The sequence below is a fragment of the Porites lutea genome, chromosome 13 (assembly GCF_958299795.1).
Source record: "Porites lutea chromosome 13, jaPorLute2.1, whole genome shotgun sequence".
Taxonomy (NCBI): Eukaryota; Metazoa; Cnidaria; class Anthozoa; order Scleractinia; family Poritidae; genus Porites; species Porites lutea.
In genome coordinates this window covers 3957429-3979055 of record NC_133213.1, presented here as the reverse complement: position 1 = coordinate 3979055, position 21627 = coordinate 3957429, and the positions used below count along the sequence as shown (strand labels likewise).

Below are 21627 nucleotides of genomic sequence, written 5' to 3'. Positions count from 1 at the left end.
AATGTATTAGGATGTTAAACGCGGCTTTAGTTCTAATTAGGTGCAGATGACCAACAAAAGTAGGATTTCAGCCAGTATAGAGCTGATCGTAGTTGAAGATTTCGCTTTTCCATTGGAAGAGAGTTTCTCTATTTGGGAGCTCGAACCTGCGGAAAAAGGTGAGAAAATCTATTGAGATCGTAACGATCGTAATGAAGCAGCTTGAATATCCCAGACACTGAACCTCTTGTGGTGTTGGAGAAATAATCTTTAGATGTAGGGGTATTGCGGCTCGTTGTCTTCATATTTTTGTAAACTCGTTCCAGGGGCCTGTTTCTCGAAAGGTCCGTTAAATTTTCGATACCGAATTCAAATTTTAAAATCAAGACCTGCTGAATAGTAGCACAGTTCATAGCTCACAAACCAGTCAATTTTGCTTCGTTGACTGATAGTTTCATTGCATCTTTTTCAAAATTATTGCAACTTTGTTATTGGATGCAAACACGGCAAACATTAAATATCTTTCCGGGCCCGAAAAGTTATCGGGACTTTAGAGAAACGGGACCCAAGTTTCTTCAGTACCTGGTTTTTTGTGAGAGCAAAAAAGAGGACCCTTGAGCAAGAGTTGGCCTTAAAATTCAAAAGCATCCAAACGAATTTTTCGCAGAATTTTTAAGAGCAAATAATCAGATACACCAGGTCAATTGGAAGGAAAAGGTGGTCCCACCAAGGTAGCATTGCAATTTTTATCCATTTGAACTAAAACTTAATAGGGTGAAGGAACTCTTGGATCAATTTAGGTTTTTTGAGAAACTGCCCACCTACTCCTCCCCTAAGCCAACACCATCATTTGCTTCTCACTTAGGGCAAAATATTGGCTTAGGGGATGGGTAGGTGGGCAGTTTCCCAGAATCCTAAATTGATCCAAGTGTTCGCCTTATAGGGGAGGGCGTTACGAGGAGAGTCGCCGCTAGATCGCGTGACTAAGTGGTTCAGGTGTTGTGCGTTGTAGTTTCGCTCTCATTCAGCTTTTGCTGTTCTCACACAGTTAGGATACCACTACCCACAACGTAATACCGACGAGGCACGGCCCACGACTCACGAGGCACGGCCCACGACTCACGAGGCACGGCCCACGACTCACGACGCACGATCCACGACTCACGACCCAGCCACCCACGCCAAATAGATAATATCCCTTACGAGACTGTTAACTGTACTGAAATCTCACCTTTTTGCATTGGTTTGGCCCCTTTTTGACCTCTTGTTCCATTTTCTTTTCCTTGTTGAAGATTTATCACATATCTCTGACGGTAATAACAGCTAAAGGGATAATAAAATTTGGGCTCATACGAAACAGTCACGACGGATTTGTTGAATGGCAATGAATTTTCCACGACGTTTGAAAATGTAATGTAGCTGTTTCCACTCTCACGAGTTGTCCCGCTACTCGTCCCGCAGCCTTGAAAAGGGACCCTAAATAGCACGACTTTGTTTAATACATGATGTGGCTTGCAAGAGTAGTGTCTTAAATGAAGTGAAGTTGGTTTGATGGAAGGAATATCTCGTAGATCCATTTCTAGTAACATGAAGTTATTCAGACACTTTAATGAGACCATTCGTCTGTGTGATGTTTGTACGGAATTAGCTGAAAAGCAACGACACATTTCAAATGTTGATGTTTCTTTACATCTACCCGTATAAGGCGTTCAGTATATACGTTGATTCTTATAAATTTCAAAGAGAAGGTTAAATTTCCCGAATTGCCCAAACACTTATTCAAAAACTCAAGCTGGATGGTGGTGCCAAGGAATTAAGTTCACAGTGGAGATTTTGCTTGGCATCGATCGATCGATATTTTTGCTCAATTGCTCACGGCTTTTACTTTCACCGCTTTCGTTTCATTTCTATTTTTTCTTGGGTGTCTACAAATGGTCGGTCATGATGAAGGTTAAAAACATGGAACCGAAGCCACATTCCTCAAGTCCTCTCCAGTTTCTATCACTTGGAATTCGAATCGAATTGTTGCCCCGCTGCTGGGCGAAATCCTTAGGAATCACTCCAGTAGCTCGCGCGCAGGTTACGGAAAGTACTTATTACAGTTGAAATATACAGTCAATATGCCAGAAAAAAATCTCGATTTGCTTGAACAGGGGCCGCATGAAATCGTTCGGTAATGATAACGTTCTTATGGTCCGCGCCCGCAAGTAAGAGATGGTTAGGATGACGTAAAACAGACGAGGGGACCGCTTACCAGGTAGGATTTTGTGACATTAATTGTACAGTCATACTTCGATACTCTTTTGCGTTACTTATTATCGGTGACATTCTATGGAACAACGATTTTGAAAGTCATGGACCAAAAGACACTCGTTAAGCGCAGATGAGGTTATAAGGAGCGTATAACTTTATATACTTAAACACTTGGAGAGTTTGCCAGACACGAGTTCACAAATCTTTGATTGGAAACAATTTGCCAGACACTCTTTCTCTCTCTTTGGGGGAATAAGACAGTCCACTGTATGACAATGGTCGACTGACTAGTTGAGGGTTATTTTCCTTCACTGTACATCAAAGTTTTCTCAGTATAAAGATGCCTCGGTAGCAAAATTTTGTGACAAAAAAGTGTTTTTCTTTGACTGGTTGGCGACAAATGCTGCCGGATCAATTATTTATCTAACGTAACTGAGCTCTGCATGCAACAGAATTAATTAACGTATATTTGGTACAGAATTTGACTGTGGCACATAATTTAATAATTCTGTGACTGAAGTGGCTGCCAGTAAACATCTCGGCATTAAGGATGAGAATCACCGGGGCTTCCAGTCTAAACACCAGCAGCCACGCTTATTAGCCATGGGGCCCGGAAATAAGCCAAACTAACTAGGAAATAAGTTATTTTATTGAATGTTATTTTATGGGAGTATGTCATCAGTTAGGTTCCTTTATAACATATTTTACTCTAACTGCGGCGAAAACAACGTTATACCGGGTTTACCCAGTTAAATATTATGATTGAAGCCGGCGAGCTCTTGAGTGGATCCACAACTGCAACAGTTTATAAGTCTACTCTCCAGTATTTGTCACGTACCCCAAAAGTTTTGGCCTTTGCCTAAGCCTCAGTGCAACTCCGGTTCATGGTACTGGCTATTAAACTGTTGTAAAACATTTTGACAGGGCTGATTTGGGGAATGCAGTGTGACGGTTATGATAGTTTATGTCTTTTACTGTGGAAGCATTAAAAAACAAACAAACAAACAGAAGGATTAAGACAAGAAAATGTCTATGGCGTATTTTCTTCTTGAACAATTTTCAAGAGCAAAATCCCTCAACGCACTGGTAGCAACCTTAAGATAAATTAAATTTCATGAAACACAATAGAATGAAAAATTAAGCACACGATTGGGCACCTTGTCTAAAAAGTTTAACTGCTAATTTATTCAAATGCTCTTTTATAATTACAGTTTAATGAAAAGAAGCTTAAATGCGACAGTAATGATTGTAACTGCGAAAGGGTCATTCATTAGGCAACCTATATTTCAGTTTCTGCTTATGACAAAAGCAATTTAACCATTGAAATGACTATTTTCATCTGTTAGGGCATATACTCCATGTAAATTATTTCAACCGAGGGCTTAGGATTATTAGAACGTAAGCCACACAAATGAACTCTAGTTTTAGATTATTTTCGATAAGGGTTAAAAATAAGTTTTTGCTGAGAGTCTACCTTGAGATCAGTTGATTACATGAAAGATCGCATAAATTGCGTTAAAGGTCGCAGATCGCCAAGGTCGACGTGTGGAGGTCCGTTCGTACCGTTCATGTATTTTGTTCTTGTAAATAATTCCTGTTTATTATATAGTCTAAACACCAATGAAATACCAAGTGAGCTTTCGCGCGAAAACTTGATATCTTCACATGTGAAAATAACATGTTATCTTCACTTGTGAGAATATCACCGTTGCTATGGCTTCATAATAAACCGCACCTTTCAGACCAAAAAACTATTCAAGTAAAATGGTTTGTTATTTCATTGGTGTTTATCTAATAAATAGAACATTACATGGTCGCTTGGAGATACCAAATTTCTCTTTTCGTGTTGAAAAAAATATTTCAATACTCGAAGAGAAATTTCGTATCTCCGCGCGGCCATGTAATATCCTCTATCTAAGTATTGAGAAGAAAAAAAGAAAAATATGTACAAATTGATCTATATTTGTTTTAAATATATTTTAAAGATAGAAAGGGAGAGAAAAAAATATCTAAAGAACCGTTCTGAATGTAAATGATGCGTAGAAATAATTATACTTGGGAAAGAAAAATAGAAAAATACTACTAAACGGTCTTTTATTTTAACACTACATTTTCAAACAAGCCAGTTCCTTTAAAGTAAATTTCCTCCCTCGTATAAATCGATTTATCAACTTATTCTGTATCAGTTGATTGTTTGTTTACCGTTATCAGCTCTTTACAATTATCTTTCGTCATCGCAGCCCTGGAGAGAAAAATACGCATTTTCGGCTGACAATAGTATTCGAGTGTTTTCACTAAATATTCTTCCAGTTGATTCCATACCCACTGTTTTTTGTCTGTTGGCTCGATTCTTTATAGCAAACAAAAAACCTGTTCTGTTCGGCAACACATATCACATTGGCTACCCGTGACTTAGCTTTGGATCCTGGGCATTGAGACACTTGGGAAGCAAATTAAATAAACCCGTTCATCATGCTATATAAAGTACAAATATAAAGACAAGCATTCGTCTTTTGCCTCACGGGTTACTCCTAAATTTCTTTACTTCGGTTATGTTCTATTTAAGGCGTACTTAAAATCCCTAATCTTATTCCATTATCGAAAGGAATAGGAAAGCAAACAATGATAAAATAAACAGCTAAAAGCCGACAGGTAAGAGTTGACGGAGAAAAACGTTCACAGAAAATCTCACTCCGGATATATCAAACACGCAACTCACCTTACACTAAATTTGGCGTCTTTTGCGTCCCATTCTTCGGTTTCCGCTTTCAATTTGTGGTAGACGTCTGAAATAACAGGACTCGTCAACGAGCAAAGCCGAGACACAGCCTTAAATGGCCACTGTAACGCGGAAAAAATAAAAATGAAAACAAATTAATAAAATTGATGATGATGACGATGATGATAGGAATAGTCAATTCTAATCATCCTCTTCCCATACGGAGCTTTTCTGGGATAACAAAACAAATATATTCAAATGAGACATACTTGTAACAAGATTAAAATGGCCCCATGTAAGGGAATTCGGATTCCGGAATCCCGGAAATGTTCGCTTGTGGAATCCGGAATCTGGGGAAATTTTGCTCTTGGAATATAAAAAAGTCTGGAATCCTGGGTTTTGGAATGCGGAATACAGCTCAAGGAATCCGGAATCCCACTAATGATTAGAATCCAGAATCCAAGTTATAATGGCAAATACAGGAATCCAGTACCTGCAATCCTCGTCAAAAATCTTGAAACACTTGTGTGCGTTTCCCCTTCCTAACCTACTTCAAAACAATTAGGAAAGAGGAAGTTTTGTTTAACCAATTAAACTTCATCTTCATAACAGGCTAACTTGTCCAACAATTTTCTCCACGTCTTACAGTTACGTCATAATTAAACAAAAGAAAATGGTTTTTTTTGTAGTTGTTTTAATGTTTTTGTTTTTATCTATCGAACGCTTCCTAAAGGTCTTGTAAAACTACATTGACTCTCTTCTGCTCCACCTTAATCTTGGCAAATTCTGGTTTAACCCGCGATCAGGCGGTTCGTCTTTTCTTTTTGTTTGGGAGGCGGGCGTCCGCCGTCTTTCTTCGAAAAAAGATCGCCTGATAGCAGCTGATTCTTCCTTTTTCGAATCAAGATCACCGGATATTATTCCCTTCAGCCGCGGAGCCAAGTATGAATTTTAATAATTCGAAACTGACCCATTTTCTCTCTTTTGTTTGTGTTTTTGAGTCTAAAGTTCCCCGTCACGCATTTTTAGAAGCCACGAAAAAAAAAATGAAGTTTTGCTCGTGCTGACACTTAGTCACTGAGTCGTATAGTCGTAATCGAGGGAAACAAAATGGTGCAGTCGTTACTATATTTACTATATTTAAAGCCTTTGTTATCTCGAGGATGTTTTCATCGTCTCGCTGGCTTTTATAAGAGCGTGAGTGTTATTCTGCTTTAATTTCGTCAGCTTCCTTCCTTTTCTTATTTTCCTTTTTATCTGTAGGGGTGGGTGAGGAGGTAAACCACAATGCTTGATACTTTATTTATTGACGGATTTAAAAAAGTTTTCACAACTTTCGTGTTTTATTACAATATATGAATTATCACTCCCGAGGCAATTTTTTTTTTTAAATCACTGATTCTAACGAGAACTACCACAATCTCTATTGTTCATTTTTATTCTTATTCTATTATATCTTTTTATTATTGTAAGTTTAACATAACACGATTTTACATTTGTTATTGTTTGTTGTTTCTTGTTGTTGTTGTTTTTCATATCGTTTATTATTTCCAGATTGATTGTTTTGAAGCTCTCTTTAGTTTTGCTTCGTAAATGCATTTCATATTAAGCCAATGATCGTGTGTCGGATGTGTTTCATCTTCCAGCAGTAGATCACAGGATTAAGCGACGAATTAAGGAACGCCAGTGTCACATTGTAAACCATTAAATGCTTTATGCCATTGCTTGGTGTAGAAGTGAAGGCAATAGTAAAGAGTGTACAAATGTTTGGCAGATAGCAAACCGTCAAAAAGAGGCAAACGTAAACTGACATCATCGCAAACTATCGCATCCTTCGAACGTTAACCATTTGAGCATTCTGTGGTGCATGTTGTAGCTGCAGCACTTGCATTTCGTTCACGTGAAGTCGCACGGACAAGTAAATTCTGATACTGAAGAAAGTGGCTGCTATAATACATGCAAGTTGTGTAATGCCAAAACCCACGTACATAATACTCTTTGGGATCCACAGCCTCGTCAACGAAAACAGTCCGCTCAATACCCAAGTTCAGACGACAACAGCAAAAACTCGCTTGTGTGTCACAAGTTCTTGATATCTAAGATAATATTGAATGGCTATAAATCTCTCTGCACAAAGAACAATGACGAGAAACAACGTAGCGAAACGAAATAAACTCGCCGGGATAAGGTACGCGATATAGATGGCATTATACGTTTCAATGTTTAGCTGTGACTCCATAATAAGACGTGCCACATACAAAGGTTGCGCCACTAAACCAACACCAAGATCAGAAACAGCCAGACTAAGGAGCAATGTTTTTAATTTTTTTTGAGAAGGACGGAGTTTTTCTTATGGCATGGATTGTAGCAATGTTTAGCATGGTGGCGGTGTAGGATAAAAATGCATTTAAAAGGCAACCTGCGAGATACGAGGAATCCATTTGTTGTCCTTTTTGGATTTGTACTGTAGCCAGTTATGGTGGGGGAACACAGTTTTGGCAGTTTATGAGTGTATGTCATTTGCCAAACCATTGCAAGAGAAAGGTTGCAGCTCACAAGCTGAAGCTTGGCAAGTGAAATATATAGTGATGAAAGTTTTTGATTGACAAGTAAAATTTGACGTTTTCGTAGTTTTCATGGAAACATGAACGATTGAATACAACCTTAAAATTTCACTTTTCCTCAGTTTACACAAAATTTGCTCATTAGATTTTCCTATTAACTTGCACACAGCTTACTATAATTAATCATTGTCATTTGAAACTTATTTGACTAGATTTTAACAGACGGGCATTTAGATAATCAATTATATAATTGTACTGTAATTATAAAATGTATCACAAGACTCGTTTGTTCAACTTCCATTTTAAAGTTCTCATTATTTAAAATACGATAAAAGTAAAAATTCTGCCAAATATCACAGAATTTTAATGAGTAGATTTTGAGAAATTCTCCTCTGTGTACCATGGTTTTTTGGCCGCCATGTTTGTTTGTCTAATTTAAAAACTGCACACGCCGGCAGGCGAGTTACCGCTGACCGCTCGTAAACTTGCGTTTAGCCACCTTAAATTCCTATCAGATGATGCAAGAGTTTGATCTTTTATGAATTCAGTAGAATCAGTTTCATGGACTTCTTCTACCGTAGCTTCGTAGCGGATTGACTTACATTTAGAACCCCACGACTTTCAATAGGGCAGACTTTGATAAGTACTTTGACTAAATTCCTCTTTAACTGGGCCACTATGAAACATTTCATTTAACACAATGACGCGGCGACTAATCATTAAGTGTTGCTGGTCTAAGTATGAGAATAGATCTCTTGGTTATTTTCAAGAGAAATTGTAGCTTAATTTTATACCAATTTAAAAACAGGAAGTTGTGTTTAAATTAACGTGAACTAAAACACAAGAAACTTGCCCCACCATTTTTCCCACGTTTGACAGTTGAATCATATTTGAAGTTTTTTTTTCTTTATTGGGGCCACTATATGGCTATGTTACGTCCGAACAAACGAAATGCGAAAAAGGGCAAAACTGTCTTTCACTCTTGTGTATGCTCCATTGCTGTATTTTAAAAGAAAGTGATATTCATTAAAATTTACTGCAGAATTGTCGGACCTTGCAAGCGATTGTTTTTTTTTTTTTCAGGATGAGCGGACCAAACCCACGTCACTGCTAACGTTCAGAGAGTTCCAAAACGTTTAGTAAGTTAGACTTGGATGAAAAGCAGTTTGACTGACTAAAATACGTCTTTAACTGAGCTACAATGAAACTCTTTTCTGAACATACGATTACTGATGATAGGGCATGGCGGGTGTGGCAAAACAGATGTCCTATGTGATTTTAAGACGCTTAACATAATAGTCAGACGTATTTTTCTAAACTGCCAAGCAATTAGAAAACGGGAGTTTTTGTTTCAAAATAAAACTTAAACTTAATCGCCGGCAAAAAGAAATTGCCCAATCAGTATTTTCGGTAGGGCCGCTTTATCGCAGTTTTTGAAACGAAATGTTCAGAAAACTCCTGCAAGGCTTTCCTTCCACTCAGCCTGTTTCTTTAACCAAATAGTTTAAGATGGAAATGTAACTAAACTGCCCAAAGATGTTAGTGCAAAAAGTAAAGATGTTGATCTCTGACTTGGTCATAAAAACATGAAAAAGTAAAGGATCTGACATCCCTTTTGTGTGTTTATGTCCTCAATGAAACATGAAAATAGGAATTAAGTTTCACGTCGTAGTCGTGCAGTGGCGGCAAACAAATGTACAGATAGCGTGTTCTACGTGCAAAGTTGTTGTTTTGCTTTCTAAACCTCTTACTTTTTTGCAGTTCTTGTTGCCGTCGCCGTCGTCGTTGCCTACGCTCTCTATTATCTCACCCGACCGAGCAAATTGTCGACAGAGCATAGGCATTTTTGTCTTCTTGCAGATGTTCTTCTTGTTTTTCAAACAATTTTTACAATTTGAATGTAGTTCTTCCTAAACTTCAAACAATTAGAAAAGAGGAAGTTTTGTTTAACAAATTAAACTTCATCTTAATAACAGGCCAACTTGTCCAACAATTTTCTCCACGTCTTACAGTTACGTCATAATTAAACAAAAGAAAATGTTTTTTTGTAGTTGTTTTAATGTTTTTGTTTTTATCTATCGAACACTTCCTAAAGGTTTTGTAAAACTACGTTGACTCTCTGTTGCTCCACCTTAATCTTGGCAAATTCTGGTTTAACCTGCGATCAGGCGGTTGGTCTTTCCTTTTTGTTTGGGAGGCGTTCCCTGACTTTCTCCGAAAAAAGATCGCCTGATAGCAGATTCTTTCTGGTTTTAATCGAGACCATCGCCTTTTTGGAAACCTTTAAGTAGAAACATAAAATCATCACTGATTCAATTTCTCTGAAATCAAAGGTTTCGTGTACCTTTTCGTGTACCAGTTTTATTCCCTTCAGCCCCGGAACCAAGTATGAATTTTAATAATTCGAAACTGGCCCATTTTCTCCCTTTTGTTTGTGTTTTTGAGTCTAAAGTTCCTCGTCACGCATTTTTAGGAACCACGAAAAAAAAAAATGAAGTTTTGCTCGTGAAGACGCTTAGAAAGTGAGTGGTATGGCCGTGATCGAAGGAAACAAAATGGTGCAATCGTTACTATATTTAGTTTGATCACTATCATCTTGCTTTACAAGTCTAGGAAATAAGTTGTAAAGCTTTTGTTACCTCAAGGATGTTTTCATCGGGTGTTTTCATCGTCTGGCTGGCTTTGATAAGATCGTGCGTGTGATTCTCCTTACTTCCTTTTCTTACTTTCCTATTTATCTGTAGGGGTGGGTGAGGAGGTAAAGCACAATGCTTCATACTTTTAACGGAGTTTTGACATCTTTCGTGTTTCATTACATTGCATAAAATATTACTCCGAGACAACTTGTTTTTTGAATCATTGATTCTAACGGGAACAAGAGTTTGATCTTTTATGAATTCAGTAGAGCTAGTTTCGTGGACTTCTTCTACCAGAGCTTCGTAGCGGATTGACTTATTTTTAAAACCCCACGACTTTCAATAGGGCAGACTTTGATAAGTACTTTGACTAAATTCCTCTTTAACTGGGCCACTATGAAACATTTCATCTTAACACAATGACGCGGCGACTGATCGTTAAGTATTGCTGGTGAAAGTGTCAGAATAGATCCCTTTTTTCATAATAGTTTTTTTATTAGCGCTATATACCAATTTAAAAACAGGAAGTTTTGTTTAAATTAACTTCAGCATAGGAAACACAGGGAAAAAAAAACAGGAAACTTGCCCCACCATTCTTCCCACCTTTGACAGTTAAGTCATGTTTGAAATTTGTTTTTCTTTATTGGGGTCACTATATGGCTATATTGCGTCCGAACGAACGAAATGCGAAAAAGGACAAAACTGTCCTTCAATTATGTGTGTGCTCCATATGTTGTATTTTAAAAGAAAATGACATCCATTAAAATTTACAATGCATAAATTATTACTCCGAGACCAATTGTTTTTTGAATCATTGATTCTAACGAGAACTACGACATTATTTATTGTAAGTTTAACATAACACGATTTTACATTTGTTATTGTTTGTTGTTTGTTGCTGTTGTTGTTGTTCTTCATATCGTTTATTATTTCCAGATGGATTGTTTTGAAGCTCTCTTTAGTTTTGCTTCGTAAATGCATTTCTTATTAAGCCAATGATCGTGTGTCGGATGTGTTTCATCTTCCAGCAGTAGATCACAGGATTAAGCGAAGAATTAAGGAACACCAGTGTCGCAGTGTACAAAAATAAATGCTTTATGCCAGTGCTTGGTGTAGAAGTGAAGACAATAGCAAAGAGTGTACAAATGTTTGGCAGATAGCAAACCGTATAAACGAGGCAAACGTAAACTGATATCATCGCAAACTTTCGCATCCTTAGAACGTTAACCATTTGAGCGTTCTGTGGTGCATGTTGTAGCTGCAGCACTTGCATTTCGTTCACGTGAAGTCGTACGGCTATGTTGCGTCCGAAGGACCGAAATGCGAAAAAGGACATAACTGTCCTTCACCCTTGTGTGTGCTCCATATGTTGTATTTTAAAAGAAAGTGATATCCATTAAAATTTACTGCAAAATGACATGTTGCTTATTAGTTGGGACTAAAAAGCTGTCGATTGAAATACTTAACAAAAACTCTTCCTCATTAGTCTTTTAGCCCATTTAATTTTGATGAATATGTTAAGGCTTAATAACCTTATATTTCAAAATTAAAGACTTCTAGTTTTTGGCGTTAACATAAGGGCTTTACAGTCGCTATTGAAAGAGTTACAAAGTGTCTCGTCTCTTTAAAGGTGGTGGAATTTTTTGTATTTTCCACACGTCCTAAAAATCATATTTAGTTAACGGTAGGTTTTAAATAACCAGCTCGGAAAATTTCAGCTGTTTAATTTACATATTATATGGCTCTTTCATTAACTTGTGTTGGCGTGATTTGCAATTTGTAATATCGACGACATAAACTATTAGTTGACAACTTTTCGTTGGTTTTGCACCCAACCATTAAACGCAAGCGGACTTTATTATTTCTTTTGTTGTTATTATTTTTGTTGTTGTTGAGGTGAAATTCATTTGCTACCCAATTCTAATTCTGCTCTGAAACTGGGAACAAGGTTTGTGATTGGCCCAGAAAACAATATGGGTGGTGACATAACAATGCCCCTTTTCCTGAAAACAATAGGCAGTGCAGGTTATAGGGTTAATGAAATAAGAGCTTTGGAAGGGTGCTGGTCAATAGGAAAACTAGCGCCAACAATTCATATTTAGGTGAGAACGTGTTATTTTCACGGATTCCCTATCTGCTTCAGGATCCTGTTGGAAGCTACTTCAGACCTTTCTAGGTCAGAATTGAAGTGAAAATATAGTATCAGTAATCAATAAAACTTGTAAACCACGAAAAGCGTTAAGGTTCCACAATCGAACGAAATTGTGATGAAAATGAATAGCGCGCAAGACAGCTGTTGAAGTTTAGCCTACTAGCAACCTCTCCTTTCGCGAGAGAACGCGCCTCTCACCCTGCCCCTCGCACTCGCGTCTCCTTACGCGTGCTGCTCTCGCGTGACTTCTCGCGACTCCGCCAAAATAGAAAGCTTCCTCGCAGGCTAGTTGAAGTGTGATGTTCTCATTTGTGGGGAAATTTTCAGCATGTCTTTAGAAGAAGGCAAAGGTTAGTTTCGTTTCTAGATAGATAGATAGATACTTTATTATAAACACCATTGCAGCCATAGGCTGAATTACGGGATATTTACAAATACTGATGATAACAAGGAGAAAATAAGAAAATTATCTACATCTTACAGACATGGCTAAAAATAAAACTTTTCTTCAAACGCTCGGTTTTACATAGGGGGAGAGTGAAATCACTTTTGCGTCTCAGTGCATATTTACAACTCTTCCTTTGGGGGAGGAGGCTATGGAGACTGTGGGTGGGGTTACAGACGATCTCGTCAAACAGATCGATTGAAATCTTTTCTCTCCTCTCATGAAGTTTCGGTAGGCCAACTGTTTCTAGTGCTACACTATATGACAGGTCAGGATAGATGATTCTGAAAGCCCTTCTTTGGATCCGTTCCAAATCTTCACTGATGTAGTTTGGTAGAGAACGATGGAATACAGGACTTGCGTATTCCAGGACGGGCCGTGGCTTTTCTTTTCATTATTATCCTTGGTGAAATGTTGCTTACTGAAATCAAAATAACAATAAAAAAACACTGCAGAACGATACAAAATACCAAAAGGGATTTGACAATACATATGTTTTTTGAGACGAAAACAGGTAAACCATAAAATCTTAAGGGTTCTAAACGTGAACAGTTTCTGGGAAGTTTTTTATCATACTTTCCCCCACCTTTTATTAAGAATAATCTCGTCCACTTTAAATGTTTTAAATGTTTTATTGGGGTATGAATTCCGCTTACGCTTTTTAGTGAGAAAAGGGTTCATGTGAAACCTCTTATATGTTAACGTTAAATATCAGTGTGTTATTTTTCTTAGCTTCACCAACATTTAAAATGCAACTATGACATAACTACATCATCTCAGTTAAGGTCAATTTCAACAAAACCTCTGCAACATGACGATTTAAACGTTGTTAGGTTTTAACACAGTGAAAAGGTTACGTGGTGAGGAAACTTAAGGCATTTAGCTCGTAAGCTGGCTCACTTTTACATCATTAAGACACTGCGAAGTGTGTCAATCGCCCCTTTAAACGTTCATTTTACAAAAGTAATGAATTTTTTTCAACTAAAACTTTGCGTAAGGACGTTTAAGAGAGTGTCTCTGTAAGAGCGGTCCGGTCGATTTTCCTTGAGACACAGATTTAACTCATTTCTTGTGTGTTGTAAGACATTCATGTACCTATACTAAAACCGCAATCCGTTTGATCGGATCTCTTTATTTTTCAGAGTTTTACGGAAATTAAATTTCACTCGACCGAAGGCCTGTCGTGACACTTTTCAAGACGTTAATTTGAGGCAACTTTGCCGGACAATTTACAAAAAACTACGAGACTCAGCAAAAAACAAATACCACAGCCATGTATATTAACTCTATCTTATCCATCGCGGTGACTTTCGTGAACATCACGTACCAATCAAGCAAACAGGAAGACTTGAACGACACCTTATCGGTTCGCTTAAGTCACACACGCGAAAACCGATCATATTCAAGGTACATTTTTGAAAAAGTGAGGCGTTCTTAACTGATCCAACTAATATAGCTAGGAAGTAGGAGCCATAGAAAAGGTAACTACAGAAAAAAACTTTGCGGCCCGACCTTTACTAAAACTTTATAACTCCGTGAACTTACCTAATTTTCGGCAATCTCCAAGTTTTGCCGCCATTTTGAGGGACTTGTCAACATGAAGCGTAGCAGATATAAATCGAGCAGGTAGATCTAAAACAGTCAGAAATACGTAAAAAAGCATTCCAATGAACTTCACTTTCAATTCAAGGGGCAAAATTTGAAATTGTTCGTTAAACCTACCATTCCTACATCCCAATGCGACCATTACTTCCAACATATCAAACACTACAACTAGTGACCACTAGTGTTCGAATTTCCGTTGTCGATTCCACCGTAAAAAATAACCTGTGCCACCCAAGCTTCGATTCGAATGTGAAATACGAATCAAACAACATAACTGCGTCATCTTCGAGGCCATATCACACTGGTATTTTGATTTTCTGATCGACAAGAACGGTGATCAGGAGGTGATCGCCATGTTTACCTCATAAAGGTGTCCGCTGACCAGCCGCTGAATGAAAACAGTACGGCGCAGGGTGGTGTGGGTGGCGGACTTATCGTGGTAAGATATTCGAATACATGCTAAAAAAGCTTTAGGACTCTCAGTCTAAACAGTCAAGGCATGCTTCGTGGTACAGACAACTTTTATTTTATTCTCATAACTTTTTCCTTTAAATTAGAACTGGTATTAATTAATAGAGTTATTTAAATATTTTTAACCGAGGTACCCATATGACCTTTTGGCTTGTCCTCAGTGGTATAAAATAAGGTGTCTTTTCTTCCAGAACCTTTTATTCATGCGTTATTGCACGGAATGAACACTATACTTAGAAGGTTTGTTCTAAGTCATTTTTGCTGTTCCCAAGAATGTATGCAAAATCATAGCTCTATACAAAGCTGACTCTAAAATATGATTTTCCGTAACAGTAACTAATGTCATTTACGTAAGGTGTTAATAAAACTAGTAATGTAAAATTTTTAGCGTTTTCCACTTATAAGCCTGACATACAATTGTCAAGTGAACTATGTTAGTTTCAGCTCATTTCTTGATTCGATGTGACCTTTTATCACTAAACCCCATTCTTTTCATTTGTAATTTTCCTGTACTTTTTTTTTCATGCGACAAGGACAAAGAGTTTTATAAGTAAACTGATTTTTTGGTGTACCACGCTTATCACATTATATATACAAATACATGCAAAAGGCCTGCTAAATAAGCTCCTCCTCCTGCTCCTAATTTTTTGGGTTGCCTTCGCCCCATGCCTCTGCCCGACTCCCATTTAAATGGGAGCTCGAAGAAAGTACAGATTTCCTTAAGCATGGAAACAGTAAAATAGTTCAATTTTCCCTCCTTGACGTAGTCACACAAGTCATAAATGTCATAGACAATCGGATGCGTTAAGCCAATTTCTGTTACAACTGATTCGACGGTGGTCATGTGATTCACTTCTTCCTCGTCAATTAATTCCTCGTCAGATTTATCGTCAACCGCGGTGCTCGGAGACGAACCTACCCGTCTCCATCTCGAGAAGGACAAACAAAAGAAAAATCCTTGTATTTGGGCTTTGGTCAGCCACTCTTCCCGGGAAAACAGGCCCTCCCTGTTTTCCCTCTTCGCTTTCCACATATCTTGCGAGACTTGTCGCAGATCCTCTTTCCTTCCAGATTGCTCACCAATTTCAAACTTGGAGGTGAGATACTTCCTTACTTTCTCTTAGAAGCGAACAGCGCCACCTTTTGGCTTATGAAGTGCCCATCCTTCACTTAAATTCGACTGAAAGGTTCGCTACCCTGTCTCTCGATAACATTGGTACTGTCGTCTTCTGAAAGGGTAAGGGATGAGGATTTTTCAACCCAGCTTTAATTTAGAGATTTCCAAGCTGTTCTAATGTCAAAAATAAAGGAAATGACCCATGAATTCCAGTGCTCAGTGGAAGGATAATTACACCACTGAAGCAGTGACCCAATAGCCCTTGTAGCTGTCTATAAGGGAGAGATTGTAAGTTGGCTATGAAAATTACCCTTTTTTCTCTTTTGCTTTGACTTTGTGAGGTGGTTTTGTCACAATTTGAACGGACACGCGTCACTCTTACTTAATATTTTAACGGGAAACCAAACAGCATCATTTTATTTCCAAGTAGGTATATATTCAGCCGTTCTTAGCCACCATTTGCGAGAACAAAGTATATGTATATATTAACAGTGGTACAAAAAAAAACAGTTTACTTGTAAAAACCTTTGTGTTTTTTTATATCTTTACATACTTATAAAAAATTGTAGAGGGTAAATGAAAATGAAGGAAAAGAAAATGTGTCCTGCATAGCAGTCTTTCAAATCGCCTTTTAGCCGACAGGGAGTCGCGCAGTGGCATAGGGCGAAGGCAACCCAAAAAATTAGGAGCAGGAGGAGGAGCTTATTTAGCCGGCCTTTTGTATGTATTTGAATATACAATGTAATAAGCGTGGTACACCAAAAAATCGGTTTAGTTATAAAACTCTTTGTCGCTGTCATATGAAAAAAAAAAGTACAGGAAAATTGCAAATGAAAAGAATGGGGTTTAGTGGTAAAAGGTCACATCGAATCAAGGAATGAGTTGAAACTAACATAGTTCACTTGACAATTGTATATCAGGCTTATAAGTGGAAAACGCTAAAAATTGTACATTGCTAGTTTTATTAATACCTTACCTAAATGACATTGGTTACTGTTACGGAAAATCATATTTTAGAGTCAGCTTTGTATAAAGCTATGATTTTGCATACATTCTTAGGAACAGCAAAATGATTTAGAACAAACCTTCTAAGTATAGTGTTCATTCCGTGCAATAACGCATGAATAAAAGGTTCTGGAAGAAAAGACACCTTATTTTATACCACTGAGGACAAGCCAAAAGGTCATATGGGTACCTCGGTTAAAAATATTTAAATAACTCTATTAATTAATACCAGTTCTAATTTAAAGGAAAAAGTTATGAGAATAAAATAAAAGTTGTCTGTACCACGAAGCATGCCTTGACTGTTTAGACTGAGAGTCCTAAAGCTTACCACGATAAGTCCGCCACCCACACCACCCTGCGCCGTACTGTTTTCATTCAGCGGCTGGTCAGCGGACACCTTTATGAGGTAAACATGGCGATCACCTCCTGATCACCGTTCTTGTCGATCAGAAAATCAAAATACCAGTGTGATATGGCCTCGAAGATGACGCAGTTATGTTGTTTGATTCGTATTTCACATTCGAGTCGAAGCTTGGGTGGCACAGGTTATTTTTTACGGTGGAATCGACAAGGGAAATTCGAACACTAGTGGTCACTAGTTGTAGTGTTTGAATTGTTGGAAGAAATGGTCGCATGGGGATGTAGGAATGGTAGGTTTAACGAACAATTTCAAATTTTGCCCCTTGAATTGAAAGTGAAGTTCATTTGAATGCTTTCGTATGTATTTCTGACTGTTTTAGATCTACCTGCTCGATTTGTGTCTGCTACGCTTCATGTTGACAAGTCCCTCAAAATGGCGGCAAAACTTGGAGATTGCCGAAAATTAGGTAAGTTCACGGAGTTATAAAGTTTTAGTAAAGGTCGGGCCGCAAAGTTTTTTTCTGTAGTTACCTTTTCTATGGCTCCTACTTCCTAGCTATATTAGTTGGATCAGTTAAGAACGCCTCACTTTTTCAAAAATGTACCTTGAATATGATCGGTTTTCGCGTGTGTGACTTAAGTGAACCGATAAGGTGTCGTTCAAGTCTTCCTGTTTGCTTGATTGAAACGTGATGTTCACGAAAGTCGCCTCGATGGATAAGATAGAGTTATTATACATGTCTGTGGTATTTGATTTTTGCTGAGTCCCGTACTTTTTTGTAAATTGTCCTCCAAAGTTGTCTCAAATTAACGTCTTGAAAAGTGTCACGACAGGCCTTCGCTCGAGTGAAATTTAATTTCCGTAAAACTCTGAAAAATAAAGAGATCCGATCAAACGGATTGTGGTTTTAGTATAGGTACATGAATGTCTTACAACACACAAGAAATGAGGTAAATCTGTGTCTCAAGGAAAATCGACCGGACCGCTCTTACAGAGACACTCTCTTAAAAACTGAAGGCAGCGTAGATTGTGTTATGGAAATGACATGAAGGAAATTCGCAAAGCATTTCAGTGGCATAGCTTCGTTTAGTTACAGACCGTATAAGGAAAGTATGAGGATGACCTTAGAAGGCTTTCTTAGTCCTCTGTTCGTCATAGTTTATGGTGGAGCTTTCTTTTGGGTGGGACTTGAAAAAAGATTGCGTAGTGTGCCTACAATAGTGTGCTGGATGCCTTTCATCTTCCAACAGTAGATTATATTAGTGGGTTAAGGGTTGAATTCACAAACAACAGGGTCAGTGTATAAAACTGCAAATGCTGTAGATCGATCGTTGGTTCCGATGTTAGCGATAATATTCAACACACAAATATTAGGCAAATAGCAAACTATGAAAACCAGATACACGTAAAGCGATGCCATCGAAGATCTCATTTTTCTTTGAACACTTTCTCCTTGGTCATTCTGCGCTACTTGCTGGACGTGAATTTGGTTTATGTGGCGTCTTAGAGTTAGATAAAGCTTGACACTCAGTAAAGTTGCAGTTATAATACAAGCCGCGAGATATAATAATGACGAAACTCACGTACATGATATTTTTTGGGAGGAATAACTTGATCAGTGAAATAAGTGCGCTTATCACCCAAATTGAGACCACTACAGCAGCAACGCGTTTGTATGTCACAAGTTCCTGGTATTTGAGGTGGAGGTAAATTGCCAAAAATCTGTCTGCACAGAGAGCCGTGACGCTAAACAATGACGCATAGGTGCAGAAATTTACCGGAATAAGAGATGCGTAAAATGACATTACTATTGTCATTGGTTGCATTATTTTGTTGAGAGTCTATGATATATGCAACATACATTGGCTGAGCTAGTAAACCAACACGGAGATCAGAAACAGCCAGACTCAGAAGCAATGTTTTTAAATTTTTGGACAAGGACGAAGTCTTTCTTATCGCGTAGATTGCTACAATGTTCAGCATGGTGGCGCTGTTAGACAAGTACGCGTTTAATATGCAAAGCCTGGGATATGACCAATCCATTGGATGACCTTTTCAGGTAGTTGCGGCGATTGAAGCAAGCAAATTCTTGTCGGACCTTGCAAGCGATTGTTTTTGTTTTTTTTTCCGGGATGATCCGACCAAACCCACGTCACGGATTGACTAACGTTCAGAGAGTTCCAAAACGTTTAGTAAGTTAGACTTTGATGAAAAGCAGTTTGACCACAGGGTTCAGAGGAGATGTGTTTGTCGTTAGAATATCAAAACCCGTCGAAAACCTCTGAAAAAATGGGTTATTTTGATCGTGTTACAGTTTCGTTACACATTCTATTGACCGCAAACCAAGAGACTGAGGGCTCGCAAGATCGGCTTACAGTATAGTCCTTTTTTTTACTCGGCACTTCGTGTCTCGATCGCCCTTCGGGCGACGGCCTACGGTCACCCTTCGCGCGACGTGCCGTGCGCCAGCAAGGATATTGCTTGCGGTTATTGATTTTCAAAGTGGCGAACAACAAAGTCGATCTGGGTCAGATAAGAAGAGAAGAAATCGTTTAACGTAAATTCATAAAGATCCCATTGGGCTAATTAATCGTGCTAAGCGACAGATATAGACATTTTTGAAGTTGGGACTTTAAGTAAGTAATTCATTTATTCACACGAAACTCCTCTGGACCCTGTGGTTTGACTGACTGACAGGCGTCTTTAACTGAGCTACGATGAAACTCTTTTGTGAACATGCGATTACTGATGGCCGGGCATTGCTGGTGTGGCAAAGCAGATGTGCTATGTGTTTTTAAGACGCTTTAGATAATTGTCGCACGTATTTTTCTAAACTGCTCAGCAATTAGAAAAAGGGAGTTTTTGTTCCAAAATAAAACTTAAACTTAATCACCGGCAAAAAGAAATTGCTCACGGCAATCAGAATTTTCGGTGGGGCCGGTTTGTCGCATCCTGTGAAGCGAAATCCCTCCGTGTTCAGAAAACGCCTTCAAGGCTTTCCTCCCGCTCTGTTTTTTTTTTTTTTTTTTTTTTTTGAACCAAATAGATCAAATAGTTTAAAAAGGAAATGTAATAAAACTGCCGAAAGATGTTAGTGCAAAAAGTAGAGATGCTGATATCTGACTCGGTCATAAAAATATGAACAAATAATGGATGCGACATCCCTTTTTTGATAATTATTTTTGTGCTCGATTTGGAAAATTTAATCTGTTTTATTTTATGTTAATGGTTCTTGACTACTTCACTAATGTGTATTTTAAGGTAAAATTCACCAGAATAACTGGTAAGATGGCATACTGTATAAGTAAAAGCAGTTGTATGAATAATTTTTGTCAGGATGTTTAGCATTTAATAGCCATAAGCCCCCAAATTAACTGGGTGAATATCCTTTCCGACTTGCAATTTGTAACGTCGAAGAGAGAAGCTGTTAGACCGTGTTGTTTTGCACTACGTCTTTTAACAAATCGGGCTCAAAACATTTGGGTCAGTTATTAAAGCGAAGTTTAACTTAGACCACGGTTTAGCAAACCTTTGGACCTCCAGATATATTCTTTAGTGGATTATTTTAGAAGATAAATGCTTTTCTAGCGTGTGTCATCATGAAACTAGTTACGATAAATGATGTTGAGATGAAAGCATTGAGCAAGGTAAAAATGACTTAGAGCGCCAAAGTTGATTTGACCCAAGGTTGATTTGGGTATTACAGTGGTTTCATTGCTTCAAAATATGCGTGGCTCAACATTGGGGAGGGAAAGGGCACATTACAGTGACAACAAAAGTGTGAGGAGTAAATCTCAAGAATTTTCTAGAAAATTCAAGAGAAGCGGTGTCCGTTTCAACGATTTTGACGAGTATTGTGGAATCCAGAATTCAAGACTGTCCTGAATTTCCTTACATGGCGGCAGTAAAACATCGAGATATAGCAATCAGGTAGCCTAGGACTTCTAATAGAATAAACTCAGAGGTTTCGGGACTCAGAATTAAAAGATGGGAGGGGTGCCCATTTTCCAAGGGAAAAGCCCTTGGATCGAGGTTGATATTCCTTGACTCCTCACAATATTTCATAGATGCCAATGTTCTGAATCAAAGGATTTTGTCAAATCATCATCAAAATATGTTATTCCTGAAAGTCTGGAAAATATTCTTTCCTATTTGGATCTAGAGATATCTACCAGTGTATGTGCTTTATTTGTTTTACTGATCTTTCAAGTTACCAACCAACCAATGTATCAAGTCCATACCAAATATTCGAGCAAAATACCGTCGGTCTATATAACAGAGTTGTAATATTAAGTTAGTTAGTTTTTGTAGAAAAAGAAA

The 21627-nt window shown here is 38.0% G+C and overlaps 2 protein-coding genes and 1 pseudogene across 2 annotated transcripts in view; 1 reads left to right on the top strand and 2 right to left on the bottom strand.

Annotated features, from left to right (window-relative positions):
* LOC140923164 (tetratricopeptide repeat protein 28-like) overlaps positions 1–21627 on the bottom strand; it is a 113021-nt gene that overhangs the window by 21902 nt on the left and 69492 nt on the right. The gene's annotated exons all lie outside the window — the stretch shown is intronic.
* On the bottom strand, positions 11053–19324 carry LOC140923450 (adenosine receptor A2b-like; annotated as a pseudogene).
* The window catches only part of LOC140923449 (uncharacterized), a 62703-nt gene continuing 61982 nt past the window's right edge, over positions 20907–21627 (top strand). Inside the window, exon 1 of the mRNA XM_073373543.1 lies at positions 20907–20954. Coding sequence (XP_073229644.1) covers positions 20907–20954 — 48 coding nt within the window. The remainder of the gene's footprint in view (positions 20955–21627) is intronic.